The 18,303-nt window shown below is 40.2% G+C and overlaps 1 protein-coding gene across 1 annotated transcript; it reads right to left on the bottom strand.

The window, feature by feature from the left end:
• TRIM34 (tripartite motif containing 34) lies at window positions 1-11,395 on the bottom strand. Its single transcript, XM_090264583.1, has 8 exons — window positions 11,242-11,395; window positions 5,948-6,408; window positions 5,251-5,346; window positions 4,339-4,569; window positions 2,527-2,549; window positions 1,207-1,307; window positions 908-934; window positions 1-646 (listed from the first exon to the last, which is right to left on the bottom strand). The coding sequence occupies exons 1-8, from the start codon at window positions 11,318-11,320 to the stop codon at window positions 81-83; spliced, it is 1,584 nt and encodes a 527-aa protein (XP_090120709.1). The 5' UTR covers window positions 11,321-11,395; the 3' UTR covers window positions 1-80.
• Between the last annotated feature and the right edge of the window lie 6,908 nt (window positions 11,396-18,303).

Below are 18,303 nucleotides of genomic sequence, written 5' to 3' on the forward strand. Positions count from 1 at the left end.
ATGGAGCAGTGAGCTCAGGGGCAGGAGGTGAGCCCCAGGACAAGGGGAACTACCCAACAGGGGGTGAGGGGAGGAGAAGCTCAGGAGCCAGGCGGGCACAGAGTCATGGGAGCTGGACAGTTCCAAGGATTAAAATACGGATAAGCAGCCTGAGAAAAGTGACACTTAGAGAACTTGTAGATGAGTGACCCATGGTTTATGACATTAAAAAATGAGACAGTACCTGCTTCATAGTCTAGGAAAACCCCAACTCGATGAGGAGGAACAACCACGGAAAGAATCAAGACCTTGGGATCGGAGGTGGAAGAGTCCTCAAAGGCATTATACTCAGATTCATTCTGTAACCCTACAACCCAGTAGCCATTTTCAGGTCTGAACCTGGAGTAAACATTTTGATACTTCCTGCTTTGTCTAAAACCAAACTTGACACTACTGGAACGTATTCTACAGTACACCCCCAGGACCCAGGCAGTCTTCTTGGACACATCTATTTCCCAGTAGTGTTTCCCTGATGAGAAATATTGGGAGCCCAAGACACCATAATTACAATACATTATAGGCCAAATTGGCACAGATGACAACTGTCTCTGATCCTCTGAAAGGACAAGATTCAGATTGAGGTTGAATGGATTCAATGTGATGTCCACTGCAAAAAAAGAAAAAAGAAAAAAGATATGAGTAGGTGACAGATACAGGGATGGTTTATCTGGGGACATGAAGAGGGAACTTAGGAAGTGACCAGGAAGAACTTGTATTAATGGATTGGGGAAGGGAGGTACAACACTGGAGAAAGGTATATACGTAAGTATCAGGAGGTGAGAGAGAAATGCCTGGGGCTGAGATCACCAAATCTTACTTCTGAAAGGGGATCAGAACAAAGTGATTTGAAGACAAAATAACGTCTTACCCCAGTAGCACTGGACATGTGTTAGCTCTGAAATGATAAAAGGTTTAATAATGTTGATTAGAAGCAAAGATTAAACACTGATAGCTATTTCTTCTCTTGAGTAGGGGTGGGGAGAAGACTACCATGAGGCTATGAACTGGTGCATGAGAGGATGAATCAGAACCTAGCCATTCTCCCTTAACCACATCTTTGTTCACAATATCCCTTCTTCTCTAAACACTCTCCTTTCTATTCTCACATTGAACTTATACATCTGAAGCTTAGTCCTACACCCACACTCCTGCCCTAGCTCTCCTCACCTTTAAACACTTGCAGCATTCTACTCAGGTCTGGGGCACGGAATCCACACTGCAGTTTTTTGGAAATAGTTTTTGGTTTCTTCAATGTCCACACCTCACTCCTAGGGATGACAAAAAATGTTGACCCTACATCTCTTACCCTGTGTCCTCCTAATACCATTTTCTTCTTCTTGTTCCATGCCATTAATACACTTGACCCTTCTTCCCTGGGAAGCCTGAGCAGGGGAGAAGGGAGGGCCCTGCTACTGGAGCCAAAAAAATATGCTCACATCTACCTTTCCAGTTACCCTCTGTGTGACCTTGGAAAGGTCTTCACCTCAAAGAAAGTTTCTTCTTTTAAAAATAGAATAATTATCCCTTCCTGTGATACCTTGTAGAAATAATATGAATTAGCTGGAATAATGTATAAGAAAAGCCTTTGCTATCTCTAAAAATGCTATGTATCATAATATGCGGATTTTTCCACATCACTATGAGTCTCCCAAAAAGGGGTCACAGATTGGGCTCCCAGGCAGATCAGTGGTGAGACTGCAGATCTTGCCTGTGATGTGGGTCTCTTTTGGGGGAGCCTTTGAGTCTGTGCCTTAGTCCAAAGCCTGAACTCCAGTGGTGTGGCTCACAAATAACATTTGAGATTTCAGGTGTTCTGAAAAGAGTTAAAAACACTTGGCAAAAGAGAAGTTGTTTATTGAACATCGTTCATGTGTTTGTAAAGACTTTGAAGATGCCAGGTATATTGGCAACTTTAGACAAAAAGGCTACACTTTCCTATATAAGCTTCTAAAGTGTGTGAACAGGAGAGAGTAATTATTGGCACAGGGGTCAAAGCCACAAACCACAAAGCTCAGGTCTGATTTTGGAAATCTAAAGAGAACCTTGTAGAGTGGCATGATCTCCTCTATTCCTGCTTAAGCAAAGTAAGTATAAAGGTACTGTCCCATAAATTATTTTAGAGCTCAATGAGGCCCTGCATGTGATAAAGAGGAGCATCTACGAAATACAGGAACCAGAGCAAGGACAGAGAGCGAATTAAATGAGTGAAGTCTTAAGAGTCTGATCGTGAAGTCCCTTATTCCTATTATCCTTACTGGCTCTGACTGTGAATTTCAACCGTTGAATTCACTAGCATAGAATCTGGTTCTGTCTCAATAGATATGGGACTCTTAAATCCTCATGTCTGATCAGCAATTTAAAATAATACTACATCTAATTTTTCTTGCTTTGGGAGATTTTTTCATCTGGCTGGTGACTAAATAACTCTTATGACTACAAACTTTTCTTCATAAGACAAATGCACCACTCCCTGTCACCCATACGCACCATTTCATGATTCCACTCATGTCCTAGGAAAAAGAAAGAAAACATGAATCAAGGAGTGTAAATATTAAAGCAGGATTAATGAAAGAAAAGATAGAAAAACAATAAAGAATATCAGAGAAACCAAGTTATTTGAAAATATCAACAAAATTGACAAAGCTTTATCTAGACAGTCCAAGAAAAAAAGAGGAAGTAAATTACTAAGAAAAGAAGTGAAAGAGACATTACTATTGCCTTTATAGATATTAAAGATTATAAAAGCTAGGGATTATCGTATGGTAATAAATTAGATAACCTAGATTAAATGGACAAGTTCCTAGAAACAGAGACTCCCAATACTGATTCAAAAAGAAATAGAAAATCTGAATAGACCTAAAATATGTAGAAATTGGATTGGAAATAAAAATCTTTCTACAAAGAAAAGTCCAGCCTTAGAAGGCTTTACTGAGGAATTCTACTAAAAGTTTAAAGAAGGAATAATACAAGTAATTCACAAGTTGTTCTATAAAAATAGAAATGGTGGGAACACTTCCCAATTCACTCTATAAGCCAGGACTATTCTGATGCTAAAACCAGACAAAGGTATCACAAAATAAAAGTCACCTATAGACCAATAACCTTTATAAATATAGACACAAACTTTTTCAACAAAATAGTACAAGATTGAATACACAAAATATAAAAGATTATATGCATGGTCAAATTTGTTTTATCCCAGAAATGCAAGATGGTTTTAACATATGAAAAGCAATCAATATAAAATGTCATAATAATAGAATTAAAGATAAAAACCACATGATGACTTAAAAGACAGAAAAAAAAACAAAACAAAATCCAACTCCTTTCATGATGCAAACGAAACAGTAATAATAACAACAAACTAAGACTAGAAGAAGGCTTCCTTAGCCTGATAAAATCATGAAAGAAAAACCCACAGCGCACCTCATAAGGAATGGTGAAAAACTGAATACAAGATAAGGCTGTCTGCTGTCACTACTTACACTAACATGGTACTAGAGCTTCCAATGAAGGCAATTAGGCAAGAAAAAATAATTTTTTTTTTTAAACAAGCACCTATATTGGAAAAGAAGTAAAAACTATATTTGCAGAATACATAATGTTATGTACAGAAAACTTCTTCCAGTTTTCAAATTTTAGCTCACAGTAGGTGCTATTGATTCCAAACTTTTATATATCTAGTCATTGTTTATTATGTCTAGTTATGTATCCAGGATAATACATTCCACAATGAAGAAGAAACATAGCAGGAACCCAGAATAACTAAAATATAACCTGCACTCACCAAATCATATTGTTTTCTTTCTTATGCCCACTTGTCAAAAATGATAATGATATATATTTAGTTCCTGTTTCAAACGTTAAAACATCTTACCAATCCAGTCTTCTCCATAGCCTTAACTATTTTTGGTGTTCTATATTTCCGCATGATCACCATATAGATTGATTTGTTTTGAACAATATATATCAATATATTTGGGCTTACTCTTAAATGCTACCAGCCAGGTTTTTGGTTGCACATGACAAAGAAATCAACTACAATCTCCTTAACAACAACAAAAAGGATTATGGCCAGAGAGATATTACTTTAGTCACAGATGGATCTGGAAGCTCAAATCCTGGCCTTTTTGAGTTTCATGATTTTTTTTTTCTTCACTATCTGTTGACTTTATTCTTAGACTTTCTACAAGGCCAAAGGAACCTGTTAGTGTCAACATCAAGATTAGAGCCCGAAGACAGAGAAGAGAAGGCAACTGAGACTGTTTTGAGAATCTCAGATTGGGTCACCCTTTTTACCTGCAGCAGTTCCATTGCTGACAATTCACTGTGATGCTCCAGGTCTGAGATGAGCTCTTTCAGCAACTGGGTCTGCTGAACCAGTTCATTCTCAGCCTCAGCCAAGTCATCCAGGGACTTCGTCTCTTCTTCCTCCAGTTTCTGCAGTTCTTTTTGCTCCTCGTTGTCCAGGATGCTTCTGAGCTGACTAAATTCTGTTTGTATCCTTTGTCTCTCAGTCTGTATCTGATTCTGCAAAGTTGAACAAGAAAGAGAAGTAATGAGTCTGTCAGCCAGAGAGCCTACTGTGCAAGGGATTAGGAGCTAGGAAAATAAATTCTTTGTTTTTGGGGGTTCTAACCAGGAGAGGAGTAGAGACAGGGGAGCAATTCTGACGAAAATTGGTTTTTATTTCGTGGTATTTTCCCTTCCATACAAACCAAAAAGTTCTCAGACTGTATTATCTAGGTCAACTGTGGAACAGATGTAAAACTTGAGTAAGGTTTAGGTTGTAGACAGCTGTCCTGGACGTTGATGCCTTCCTTCATTACCACACTCTCACATTTGAACCTTGAGGGGAATCTTGGTCCTTTGCCCAGTGTCTTCCTTCCATTACTGAAGGTGTCAGAGCCTCACTGGAAAAGAGGACTGGAGGACAGAATTCTTCACCCTTTCGCACTAGAAAGTCTGTCTTTGCTCCCAATTCCAAATATCTGTGTGTGCTTATAACATTGGTACTTGCAGTATGCTTACTTGTAACATCTCCTCTCCTGCCCCTGCCCCAACAGAGACAGGACACAGAAGAGAACTGATCAAATAGTTTCTGGACTCATTTAGTATCAGGGAACAAAGAGGAAGGGGCTTCCTTGTGGTTGGCGTGGAAGGCCCTGCCAAGATTCCTGTCTAGAAATTCCTTAGGAACAGTCCTTCTACCTTCCAGGAAGTTCTCTCTTCTCTGATGTCAGCACCCAGCTTCTCAGATTCCTGCTGCTCTTTCCTCAGCCTGTCCAGAGCTTTCTGGAGCTTCTCCTGTGAGAGAGGAATCACACCACAGTCAAGGCTTGGGCTTTCTCAGCACCTGAATAGAGAATAAATGAGGAATAAGTAAGGCTGTTCGCAGAAGAGACTGTTTTACGGAAACTGTGATTAGAATCCATGACACAGAAGAAAATCTGAGAATGTTTTCGTTATGCCCAGGTAATGAAATTCACCATCTCCTCACCAAGGGTATTTTCTTTCTTCTTAAAGTAAGTATTGATTCTGCTATAGCCAAGGAATATCCTATTCTCTTACTGAAACTCTTTCCATGTCCAATCCACAATGTTCAACAGCAACCATTCTGCTGAGAGGAGCAATGAAAGCTCAACGTGTGAAAGAAATTCTCCATCCACACGACAACCTTTCACTCTGGGCCAGAGTCTGGGCTCTAGTCTCATCCTTTATGTAAATAGAAGGAATACACAGAAAGGTCCCTCAGGAATGGGAAGCTGAGCGTAGGGTAAGAGACATACGTGGAAGGAGATTTCAGAACTTAGTATTATATATAATGCTGTGGTGAGTAAAGTAGGATGGAAAGGTTTTCCCGCCAGGTACTATCTTCCCCCCAACTCCCTTCCATCCTGGGCCTTACCTGACGTTCCTTGATGACCTCCTCCAGGGGGAAAATCTGATGACCACAGTGCTCCCGAGACCTTTCACAAAGCGAACAAATAACCTTCCTATCGTCCTTACAAAAGAATTGGAGTTTCTCTCCATGGCGCACACAGAGATCTGTCTTCTGCCCCTCCTCAGGGTTTAACTTGACCTCTCTGAGCCTCTCTACTATGTTGGCCAGATGCTGATTAAGCCATAGGTCTCCAAGTGAATATCTGATACCACACACAGGACAGCTGCTTTCCCCTCCTGGGCCAGTCTCTGACTCCTTTTTGTCAGTGATGCAGATTTGGCAGAAGCTGTGGCCACAGTTGAGACTCATGGGTTCTGTTAAAATCTCAAGGCAAATGGGACAAGTCACTTTCTCCTTTATGTTCACCAGGAATTTTAAAGCTGCTCCACTGGTTTCTTCCTGAGGCTCTTCTTGCTTAAAGATTCCTAGATGGGCGGGCAGGTTGAAAGGAGACGGTGTGAGAATGGCACAAATATAAAGAATGCTAACCAGGCAGACATTAAGGATTGGCCAAGATGGAAATATGGATGGACAAAAAAGAAGAGGGGGAGAAAAGCAGAAACTGAATTCAGTGACTTGGGTCAGCCACTAATGCTTCAGAGCTTTTGCTCTGGAATGATCCTTCTTATTTGCATGACTTCCTGTTACACTTCACTGAACTCTCTTTTTACATGTCTCCTCAGCAGACGGGCCTCATATGACTAACTTTTCTACAGCACAATCACTAAAACATCAGTCGGTGTGTTATTTGCCATCTTTTTCTTATTACCACTATATAATACATAATATCCTTCTTTAAATGTCCTACTCCTAAAGTGTAATTCACACGTAAATCAGGCACTTTTTTAAATTCATTGATAAGCAGAGAAAACATAGGAATACAACGCTTGACAAATATGTACAGAACTTCCTCATTTCTTCATAGGTGATAAGACTTTTTTTTTCCATTAATTAGCTGTTCACCAATAGGTGAGCTTTGTGATCACAGAAATGATTTCCACTAAAGAAGCACTTACCTCCCAATATAATTGTCCCACATAGAGCCCTGTCATATGTACTCCCCAGAGACACCCACAGAAACATCAAGGACCACTATAGGGAAGTAATCTTATCACTAACAATTGTTAACCAGTTACAATTATATATCAGTTTGACCTATTAATTCTTCATGTAAAAATCCTTGAAAAATAAAAGCACTCCCTTTAATCATATGTGTAAATAGAATCAAGTGACTTACAAAGATTATTCAACTCAGTAAGTTGAACTGGGGTGAATATAATGTTCTCAGGGTCCTCTTTCAGAGGTCTGGTAGGTGTGATAAACGCTACCTGTTGTGTGAAGTTGTGGAACAGGGACGCTGAGGCAATACCAGCAGGCAGAATGAGTGATCAACAATGAACGGAGGGCTGTAGCTCACTCAGGCTATCAGCGAAGACTAGCAGTCCAACCATTCCTTTTATCGGCTTACAAAAGTTACTAAAAATAGAATCAATAGAATGTATGTGTATAGAATACATTCCTTACGTGATTATGGAGCAACATAGCTTCTGCGGATAGATTAAACTTTAAACTATTATGCCTACAATACTAAACTACATTTTATCTAAAAACTACAAAGCAAGGTAATAAGTGACAAGGGTCCATTCCACCTCAGATGTAATCACTATGGGAAAGGAGACACTGTCCCTTAGGACGCCTTTGTTCTCAGGAGCCTGTGACCTGGCCAGCAGGAGCCGTATGCAGCTGCTGGCATCAGTAAGACTCGTTTGCAAGTTCTTGCAGGCTGAGTCACAGGCCACCTGGATGGTAGGGCTCGTATGCAAGCCCCCCGGCAGATGCCATCTGGCTTTCCTCTTCACTATCACACAGAAGTACACAATTTTGGGAAATCAAATAGGAGAACATCAAGGATAAGTAAGATTGAACTGGAAGCTGAAAGATGAGGAGGGAATGTGGAATGAGAAAGAGGAAAAATATTTTAGGGAGAAGGAATCACATGTAAGAATGCACTTTTGATGGAGGACACAGCATCTTCTACAAATTTTAGAATGCCAGGATAGCTGGGGTGCAGAGAGCAGCTAGATCTTTGGCATTACAGGAGCTGAAAGGGGCTTGAATTGTGACACTTCTTAAATGATATAAAAGTGGCAATCGCTTGTTTACAAAAGACTGTCAGGAGGGGAATAAAGTATTGTGATTCCTGTATCTCTGCATGGACCCTTACTAGAACTCACCTGAGCCAGTCATGACAACATGCTGTATTTCCTATCATATATGCCTTTGCTAAACTAAGTAAACCTGGCTGGTTTATGTCCTATTGTCACATGAATGAGAATGGCAAACCAAAGCTGAAACTATTGCTGGTGGTCAGACAGAAGACATACCACGGAGTAGTAGCGTGGTGATGCTGACTCTCAGAACCTGGATTAAATATAGACAAGGAACTGTGGGGGAGGGGGAGAAGATCTCAGTGGCTATGAATATCTTGATACTTCTTCCAAGGGATCAAAGTTGTATCCCTCACACAACTATGTTCACCTGTGTGAATATAGTCTTTGCAGATGTAATCAAGTTAAGATGGAATACTGGAAGAGGGTAGGCTTCAAATCCAAAGACCAGAGTCATTATAAGAAGAGGAAAGGGTACACAGGCACTTAGGGAAGAAGGCCATGTGGCAATGGTGGCAGAAATCGGAGTAATACAGCAACAAGGCAAGGAATGCCTGAGATGGCTGGAAACCACCAGAAACTAGGAGACATGGTACAGATTCTCCCTTAGAGCCTCCTGCAGAAACCAGCTCTACCACTACTTTGACTTTGGACTTCTGGTCTCCTGAACTGTGAAAGAATAAATTCCTGCTATCTTAGCCATCTAATCTGTGGTAATTTGTTACAGCAGCCTTAGGTTATTAATATAGTTGAAAAGATTTGATAGTAAAAGATCTGAGGTATGTAACAAACTATAAATCTTCCCCTTGCTCTAAAAAGAAAGGATGGTTTTTTGAAAATCAAGACCTTTTCCTTTCAAAAAAAAAAGAAAGAAAAGAAAGGATGAGAGCATAATGAATGCTGTGCAGAGATACATTTGGGCCTAGAAATCTACCCAGTTCTCTGATGATCCATGAAGTAAACCCGATGAGGAATAAGAGTTCCATGAATGCGGGTTAGTAGGCAATACAATAGCACAGATACTAAAAATTGTCTAAAGCCCCTGGCTGCACTGACAAATTGATTATATCAGGCCCTAATGATTAGCAAAACTAGCAGTCTACACAAAATAACAATTTCTACCCCTACTTACAACTAAAGCACTAAGCCAACCATGGGCATGAAGTTCTATGTTATCTTTCATTCTATTTAGTATCGAACCAATGCTGAGTAACATCAAGAACCTACAGAGGAGAAAGGAATGGAACATGCTTTCTCCCATGGGGTTGTGGCCATAATGACCACAGAAGGGGAAAGGTACAAAGGAGGCAGAGCCCCACACATGGGCAGTGACTCCACCAATGTCCAAGAGTGACCCAAGAGCTGAGCAGAAGTAGGGAGATAGAGAAAGGAACACAAATAGCATCTGTCTGATAGAACTTCAGGTCAGCTGGCTTCCATAACTGTCAGATAACTGTTTCCCACATTGTGTCTTCTAACGTATGTACTCATGATAATGCAAAATCTATGCCTCTCTGCAGGTAAGATAATAAAATGAAAGTGTCTCCTGGAAGTAAAGTACAGGAAGGATGTCCTTTGAAGTTTTCAGACAACATCCTAGATACTTTCCTTGGTTTCTTGGGTCAGAAGCTGCCAAGGGGGAAAGTCGGACCTGTTTTTGGCATCCAGAGACCTGGGGAACTCACAAACACTGCCACTCTCCCTGTCCATTCTTCCAGGCTCAGTGTCCCTGCTCAGAGTCCAAGGCTAAATTGCTTCACATTAATGAGCCTCTGCACAACAGCTCTAGTAAGGGTTTTAGTAGATCACTACAGATCCCTTACACTAATTCAACATTTTAAAAACATTACCCCATAATCATAGTCACCTTCTTGTATATTATATCAATTATTTTTTTGTTATGATCTCTCCCCAACTAGAATGTAAGCTCTTTTATGTCTTTGGCATGTCTTGTATGTGGAATGGATATTACACTGTTTTTTTTTTTTTTTTTTTTGCAGGTAAAGAAATAAATCTATTTTATGCTGTGTGTTGGGCCTTGTTCTTGACCCTGGGGAGACAATCAATATCTGGGCAGAAATGGACCCTCTCCATTGTAGGCATATACTCCCAGGAAGGCAGTAACAGTGATTTCTGAAAAGTGGGATTGTAAGACACAATGGACGTGTGTAAGAAAGTATGTGACATATTAATGGTGTGCAAATTGCTCAAAAACGAGCTCAGTAATGGACACAATTAGTGTCAGAGCAAACTTCTTAGCAAGATCGTTGAATCTTTGGGCTCCTTCTGAGTAATAATCAACTCTTATTAATTAGCTCTGAACAAAGAAAAACGCTAAGCAGTAGAAGTAGCAATCAATGCAAAGGGTGTCTAACAGCTCTGGAGCAGGTGAGGACACCCGTGTCAACTGGCTACTGAAGTAAAAGCAAGCAGGTCTGTCTATTCAGGGAAGTACAAGCAGATTCCTGGGACTGAAGCTCAGGACACAGGACAAAGGCAGCCTCAGAGACAGGCAGGCAGCAGACAATTATTCAACCTGCTATCTTTAGGACTGCCAGCAGCTGAGGATATGTCAGGAAAGCCACAGACAGCCCCTCAGTGGCTGCCAGGAGGGGAGTTAAAGAATCGGGTTCATTATCATCCCTGGCCATGCCCTCAAGTCTCCATTCTATCTGAGCCTGGGATTTCACACAGGGAGTGAAGTTGGGCAGAACAGACTTTCTATTTACCTTTTTAACAGAGAGAGGTTGAGACAGAAACAGAGACACAGAGAGAGATTCTAGTTCCCTTCAGCAAGATAGACAATCAAAACTAGAGAACAGAAAGAGGATGGGGATGAACTCAGCCTGGAAAAATAAGGGTCCCTGCAGGAAACAAACAACGCCTTCTGCCTCTTGAACATTCCTTTCTTTCAAGGCTGACCCTCTCCAGTGCTGCCATCTGTCTGCACTCAGCAGGAAGCCTCCAAGCCTGCTTTTCTTCCCTTCAGAGCACATCAGGGCTGCAAACTAAGCTCACCAAACTTCACCTAGTTAGTACTTTTCTCGGGGAGTTCCCCACCCTCTGCCCTCCATGAATCTCCCCACACACCTTCAGGTCCCAGTGGAGATGTCTTGACTCCTGATTTAAGTGATGAGGAAAAGACAGGGCAGTCCTGGTTAGGATTCATTTTCCAAACAGGGGCTCAGTCAGCGGGAAGTAGTTCCTCCTGAGGAGCCCGCTGAGGAGTGAAAGTGAAACTACCCCAGCTGGCAGTGAAAAAAAAAAAAGGGGGGAAGGAGCCTCTGGGCCAAACGGACATTAAGTCTTTTAGGGCCACTGCAGAGAGTAACGTTTTAACCCAGGGGCTCTAGATAAGCGGGGGTGGGGAGGAAAGATTTGCTCCAGCGGACACTTGGTAAAGTCCTAAAGTTTTGGTTAACTATGGGGAAGGCTGCTGCCATCTAGTGGGTAGAGGCCAGGAAAATGGCTTACCATTCTACAAGCACAGGACCGCTCACTTCCACAACAAAGAATTACCCAGTCCAACCATCGACCAACACATAGTATGTTCAAAGCAGGAAAAATAATCACTTTTGGAAATTTATCTTAGGGTATCAAGAGTTCCTCTGGCAGCTGAGCTATACATCTGGGAGGCAGAAATGGTCTGGATGGAAGGATAAGCAAGTTTGGAGTGTTCAGCAATCTGCACGTGGCTCCATGGAATTGTACTTGGAGCACCAGGTAATCAGAAAAGTACCACTAGAGGTGCGCAAGGGTCACATCAAGGAGTCTCGTTTATGCAGGCAGAGGGAGAACTGAAATTATCTGGAGGTTGCTGACAAGCGCTACATAGATACCAAGTAAAGGGGTTTGTCCTCCTGCAGGGACCAAAGCCCAATTAATCAATCAATTGGAAACAGGAGTTTGCAGCAAAGAAAATAAAGGTTTATTTTTAAGGAAATGACACCAAACCCAGAGTCACAAGTGAGCTATTGCTCTGAGAGCTGGCTCACTGATGGCGCTAGGGGGTGGGTTATATAGGAGAAAATCACTGACCATGGCAACTAAGGGAGTTGGGGTTCTGGGCTCTACTCATTGGTCAGGGCCAAGGTTGGGAGTAGTTGATCATCTATCTATCAGGTCTCGTTATCAGCCATGGAGTAATTCTGTCTGGTTTCACAAGGGTGTGGTTGGAGGTGTGCTTCTGCTTCTCTGGATCTGGAGCTGAAAAACAACCGAGGTCTGGTCTGACTGACAGTCTCTGTGGTCAATAGACCTGAAGCTTTGTTGCTAAGATTATTTAATGCTGATAAGAACCTCATTGTCCTGAGGCTTAATGATTCAGGGAATAGCTATGTAAGGGAGAGTACAGTGGGTGGGTCACGGTGCAGGACGATGCCTGTTTGAATCAAAAGGAAAGAAAGGAGAAAAGTTCATATTAAAGAAATGAAGTTTCTGCACAGTCACTTACCCAGATACCTCTGGTTTCACTCCCCATTCATCCCTTTAGCCCCACACTGTTCCAGAGCTGGGCTCAGCAGGGCTCTCTTCTCTGCACCTGTCCTCGCAGAAATGTTTCAGAAGCCTGGGTCTCCACCAGTATCATCAGTACTTTTGTACATCTTTTAATTTTTATTTTATTTCTGGTTGGTTTTTAAATATTAGCTTTAAAAAATTTTACAGAACTACTTTACAGGCATTCTAAAGCTCATGAGCATAGAATTGTGCAATATTTTAAAATATTTTAATTATTTGTAATAAACTACTTTCCATTCAGTTTTGTTAGTTGGTCCTTCCTTTCGGCTTATTTGTGTAAAATGATCACACTTCTTCCACTGAAATTTACTTAAGTATATTTTATACACTATTATATTCTTTCAAAAACCAAGTCTCCCTGTATGAGGTAAAATAGCAGTCTGGAGACAGAAAGGAGCTGGGATACTCTCTCAAAACTGAATCCTTGGCCCAGGTTTACAAAAGACCACACATTGCTTCAGTGGACTGCACCTGTGACACCAGCCAGTGGTAGTTTGAGGGTGAATGACTCAGAAGGAAAGGGGCTGCTGATAGGGTGGCTAGCACAGTGCAGTGTGCTTTCAGAACTCATGTCCTGCTGTTAGTAGATGGAGGAGACCTTTTGCGTGTTTTGTACACAGTGGTGCCAAGTGGTGCATTTACTGAATGAGGAGGAAAGTCTGAGGCCTGTCCTGTGAGAAGATGTAATGGTCACAAATGCCACCAGTAAAGCATCAGCCATTTACTTTAGCTTTCCCAGAACACATTCAACAACAAAAATGCACTTATATCCCACATTAAATATATTCTAAAATTGTATGAGTTTGTTAAAGATGACCACTTGGCATAATAGCATGTTTGGCATGAAGATAATTAACATTCACTTATCAACTATGAAGTGTCTCTCATCCTTCCCATGAGTTGAAGATAATATGAGCTTTGTTATTAAGTCTCCAATATTCTCAAGAAAATGTAAAACATTTAGGATATAAGACTGTACCTGCAGGGTCTGTTGACTGAAAAAATAATATTGACTATGTGTTTCATCATCAAAAAAGGATTTATTCAGAAAAAAAGGATTGCAGCCCATTGTGCTCACCTGGCTTGTGTGCCAAGATGGAGGGGTATTTACAGAAGGGAAACGAACAGAAGGGAAAGTTGGAACCATAGAACTTTATTATAAAGAGTTCTTATAGGGTTCTCTTGATTACAGAGTGCAAGAGCTTCTCCCATAAGCCCTAACTTCTCCATAGACTCTCCTCCACCCCCCTACCCCCTTCACTGTGTTCATTTCAAAGTTTCAGTCTTCCTCAGGTCTCAGTGGCAAAGCAAGTCTGAGGAGAAAAACAACTCCCATCTTCCCACCCTAGGGAGATTAGATGAGTCATCTGCATTGGGAAGGTGCATAGCTTGGGAAAGGCACTGTGGAGGGGGAAAGAGTTGAGGGTGCTGAGATTTAAAAAAAGAAAAGGAAAAACAGACTGTGAAGTTGAAGGCAGCGTCAAGAGATTGCCCAGAATTGATCATCCTCAAGCAAATGGAAGATCACTAGAATCTCATACAAAGTAGTGCAGATTCTACATTTATCTTCATGAGGAGCTCAGGTTCCCAGGGCTGAGAAACTTCTGCTCATCATCACGTGATGACTCTAGATACTGTTGCCTGCTCATTGTCCATAAAAAGCCTGCACACTGAAGCCTCCTTTGCTAAGATTCTTGTGAGCCCCTCCAACATTCTACTGTGGACATCACATTCCTAAATATAACTCTACAAGTCCTAACACCCCAGAAATACGAGATGGCATGATTGCCACATACACCTTTGGAGATCATGGGAAGGGAAAGCCTTAGAACTGATGCCTGGGTGGTGAGAATCCACACTTGGTACTCTCTGGATTTCTTAGTTTAAGTTCAGATACCTTCTCTGGTCTTTAAAAATTGAATTCAACTGACAGGTTTCATAGTCTTGTCAGCACAGGACACCCTTTCTGAGACCAGGAGGCTCTGTTAAAGAAATGATGACTTTTAAGTATGCAATATTTTCGTTTGGGTTTGCTATTTCATTCATCTGGCTAGAGTTTTATTAAATTAATTGATCCTCTTAAAGAATCTGCTTTTGGTTTGATTTCCTCAAATATTTTTGTTTCCTATTTTGCTATCTGCTCTTTATTATTTTCTTTCTCTGCTTACTTTGTATTTCACTTGCTCATCTCCTATTCTGTTTTTATGGACAATGAGGTTATTGATTTGAAGTCTTTCCTAAGATAGTACTAGAGCTACTTATGTCTTTCTATTGCTTTAACTTTATCTCACAATTTTCATATGTTTTTGTTTTCATTTCCAGATACTTTCTATTTCCCCTTTTGATTTCTTTTTAACCATTAAGTTATTTAACACTGTGGTTTGTTTTCTAATATTTGGGGACTTATTATATATATCTTTACATTATTAATGTAAAGCCTAATATTATAAAACTTCCAGAAGAAAACTAGGAAATAATTCCTTGTGACCTTAGGTTAGGAAAGAGTTCTTAGAAAAAACATCAAAATCACAATGCATAAGGGAAAAACTTGCTAAGTTCGACATCACCAAAATTAAGAACTGCTTTTTCAAAGACTGTTAAGAGAATGAAAATGCAAGCCATATCCTGGGAGGAGATAGTTGCACATCAGTTTTATAATGAGGGATGGGAAGCAACCAATCTATGTTTCTCTTTCAGAGCAGTATTTCTCTCTCTCTCTGAAATCAATAAACATATTTTTTAAAAAGGATGCATAAACAACTTTCAAAACTCAATAACAAGAAAATAAGAAGCCCAATAAAAAAAAATGAGTAAACAATTTGAAAAGACCATTCATTCACCAAAGATATGTAGATGTCTCAAACGCATGCTTGAAAAGATGCTCACTCTCCCAAGACATTAAAGAAATGCAGATTAAAGCCACAATGAGTGAACTCACTGCACATCTATTTGAATGTTTAAAATTAAAGACAAACTGAGCCAAGTCATGGCAAGGATGTAGAGCAACTGAACTCAGATGTAAAATGGTACTAGCACTTTCGAAAATAGTTGTGCAACTTCAAAAACCTTACCCATGTTTCTACCATGTAGCCCAGCTATTTTACTGCTAGATAATTAGCCAAGAAATGAAAGCATATGTTTGCTAGAAGACTTTTACAAGAAATGTTCATAACAGTTATATTTGTAGTAGCCAAAAGCTGGAAACCACTCAAATTTTCATCAACAGGTAAATGGGTAAATTATTACATACAGTGTAATCGTACTGATACAATGAAATACTACTTGGCAATAAAAACAGATATAAGCAATAATCTGGAGAAAGAAAGAAATCAGACAATAATACTGTATGACTATATTTATATAAAATTCTAGAAAAGGCAAACTATAATGAAAAACAGCAGAACGGTGGTTGCTAGGGGTGGGGGTGAGGTCGGCAGGGACAGGGAGATTACAAAGGGACAGGAGGAAACATTTTGAAGAGGGTAGGTATCTTGATTGTCTTGATGGTGATGACGTTTCTCAAGTCAAAATTTATTAAATTTTATAAACACATGCAATTTACATGTGCCAATGATATCACAATAAAGATGTTTTAAAAAGCTCCTCACTCCAAAAATTTCCCTTCAAATTAGAATCAAATGGAAATGCCAGCACTAGAAAGAACAGACTTGTTGAGAAATGTTAGGATAACTATACCACTTGCCTAAGACTCTGGCAATAGCATTACCCTCCCAGTCTTTTCCTTATGAACTTTAGGCTACAGGATGGAATGAACAGCACAGAAAAAATCCAAGATCCTGGGTCTTCTGTAATGAGGAAGAGGAGTTGCTTAAGGCCAGTAGGCCACCAAAATCTGCATTTTCTTTCACTTGAAATTTGACTATACATGATTGCATGGGGCTAGACACATTTACAGTCTTTCTTATAGTTAAGTGGGGCCACATGGCTATTCTCTGCAACAGAAAGTGAGCAGAAATTATGAATTCCATATATGAACTAAGGATTTAGGAAGCAAATTGTCTCCCCAGTGTTGTTTACCCTTCTGCTGTCTTGATGTTGATGCGATACTGTCATAGAGGATAGCAGAGCCACAGATGGAAGAAAACTTGGCTTATGAATCCCATGTGGAATAGTGCTACTACCCACTAGTTACACTTATGTTAGATTTTTACATGGACAAGAAATAAATTCCTTTAGTATTTGATCCAATATATTTTGGGTTTATTTTTCACAGCAGTTTAGCCTACTGCATCACAACAAAAATGTCAAGACCAGTAGGTCTCTGCCCAGATGCCCCCAGAAGAAAGCCAGGGCTGTAAACATCCCACACATCCTAATAACTCCCCACAACTCACTTACAGCATCCCAGCAGGCACTTAGATTTCCCTATTACCTAAGGTCATTTCCTAGATACCTCCATAGGAAGAGGATAGCTGGGCTAACTCCTTTAGCCTGGAACTTACTACATGGCAAAGTAAGTGGGAAGGACCCAATTACTCACACAGATTCTTTTCCCATCATCTCTTATCCCCCAACGCCCACCAGCTTTATGGGTACTGGTTTGCCTGCTTTGTCTCCTTTCATATTTCTTCCAACTGAAGTCCAAATCAGAATGAGGAGTGTGCATTTGGCCTTTGGGACTCCCACAAATTTGATCTCTCAAATGAAACCCTATCCTTGAGCAAACCAGTACTGGGTTTTCACTGTGACCTGCACTTCCTCCCACCACAGGCACTAGAGCTGAGCCCTGAGGATGAACGAGTATTTCCTCAAATCATAATGAAGCCTCAAATGTCCAACAAACTGAGGGCTAAAGACAGGGACCAGACCATGCAGAGACTATTCTCTGGCTGTGATCCCTTCATATGATCTTCCAAATTGTCAATTTCTAGATATGATCACATCCTCTTTTCTCTGCCATTACCTTCTTCTACAAAATGCCTCAGGGAGATAGAGAGTCCATGTAGATAAACATATCTGTCTTATACTAGAGCCCCCTTAGGAGGAGAAACTACATTACAGGATAAGCTGTTAAATAGAAATGTAAGGTTAGCCACAAATGTAACTTAAAATTTTCTAGTATCTACATCAAACAGGTAAAGTGAAAGAGGTGAAGTTAATGTATACTCGAGTCAATCCAATATACCCAAAATATTATGATTGTACTCTACAATATAAAAATAATCAAATCTCTTACATTATTTTTTTGGCTACCATATTGAACACCAGCTCTAGTCAACTCCTTGATATTTGTTTCCACCCTTCCATCTATCTCATAATTTCTCTTACAAGGGGCTCCAAGAACACATAGCACCTTTCTACCGAAGTCATAGTTGCTCACTAACTAGCTGTTCATGTTGTGCATGAAGGAAAGGGGATGTGGAGAAGCTGAAAGAAATCATTCTCTTCCTAAAATAATTTGTATCAGATGGATCATTTTCCTCTTCTCCGCATACTGCTCTTCAATGCATTCGGAAAATTTTATTTTGTTTTAAATTTTCAATTACTACACTTAATTTTTAAAGATCCATGAAGGTTGTAGTGAAAAATGAAGTTAGAATCTATTTTTAATTTATAGCCACCAAAATTAATATCATAACAGGTTTTAGCACTTAATCTTATATATACTCACAC

This window comes from Furipterus horrens, unplaced genomic scaffold, assembly GCF_987537825.1.
Source record: "Furipterus horrens unplaced genomic scaffold, mFurHor1.1.pri manual_scaffold_2, whole genome shotgun sequence".
Classification (NCBI taxonomy): Eukaryota; Metazoa; Chordata; class Mammalia; order Chiroptera; family Furipteridae; genus Furipterus; species Furipterus horrens.

What these genes read in the sequence shown, in the direction of transcription:
- TRIM34 (XM_090264583.1), bottom strand. Translation starts at nt 11,320, where the DNA reads ATGAATCCTAACCAGGACTGCCCTGTCTTTTCCTCATCACTTAAATCA. An exon ending in ATGAGTGGAATCATGAAATG is followed by an intron (nt 1,308 to 2,526) that starts GTGCGTATGGGT and finishes TGTCATCCCTAG; the next exon opens with GAGTGAGGTGTGGACATTGA. An exon ending in ACATGTCCAGTGCTACTGGG is followed by an intron (nt 647 to 907) that starts GTAAGACGTTAT and finishes CTTTTTTTGCAG; the next exon opens with TGGACATCACATTGAATCCA.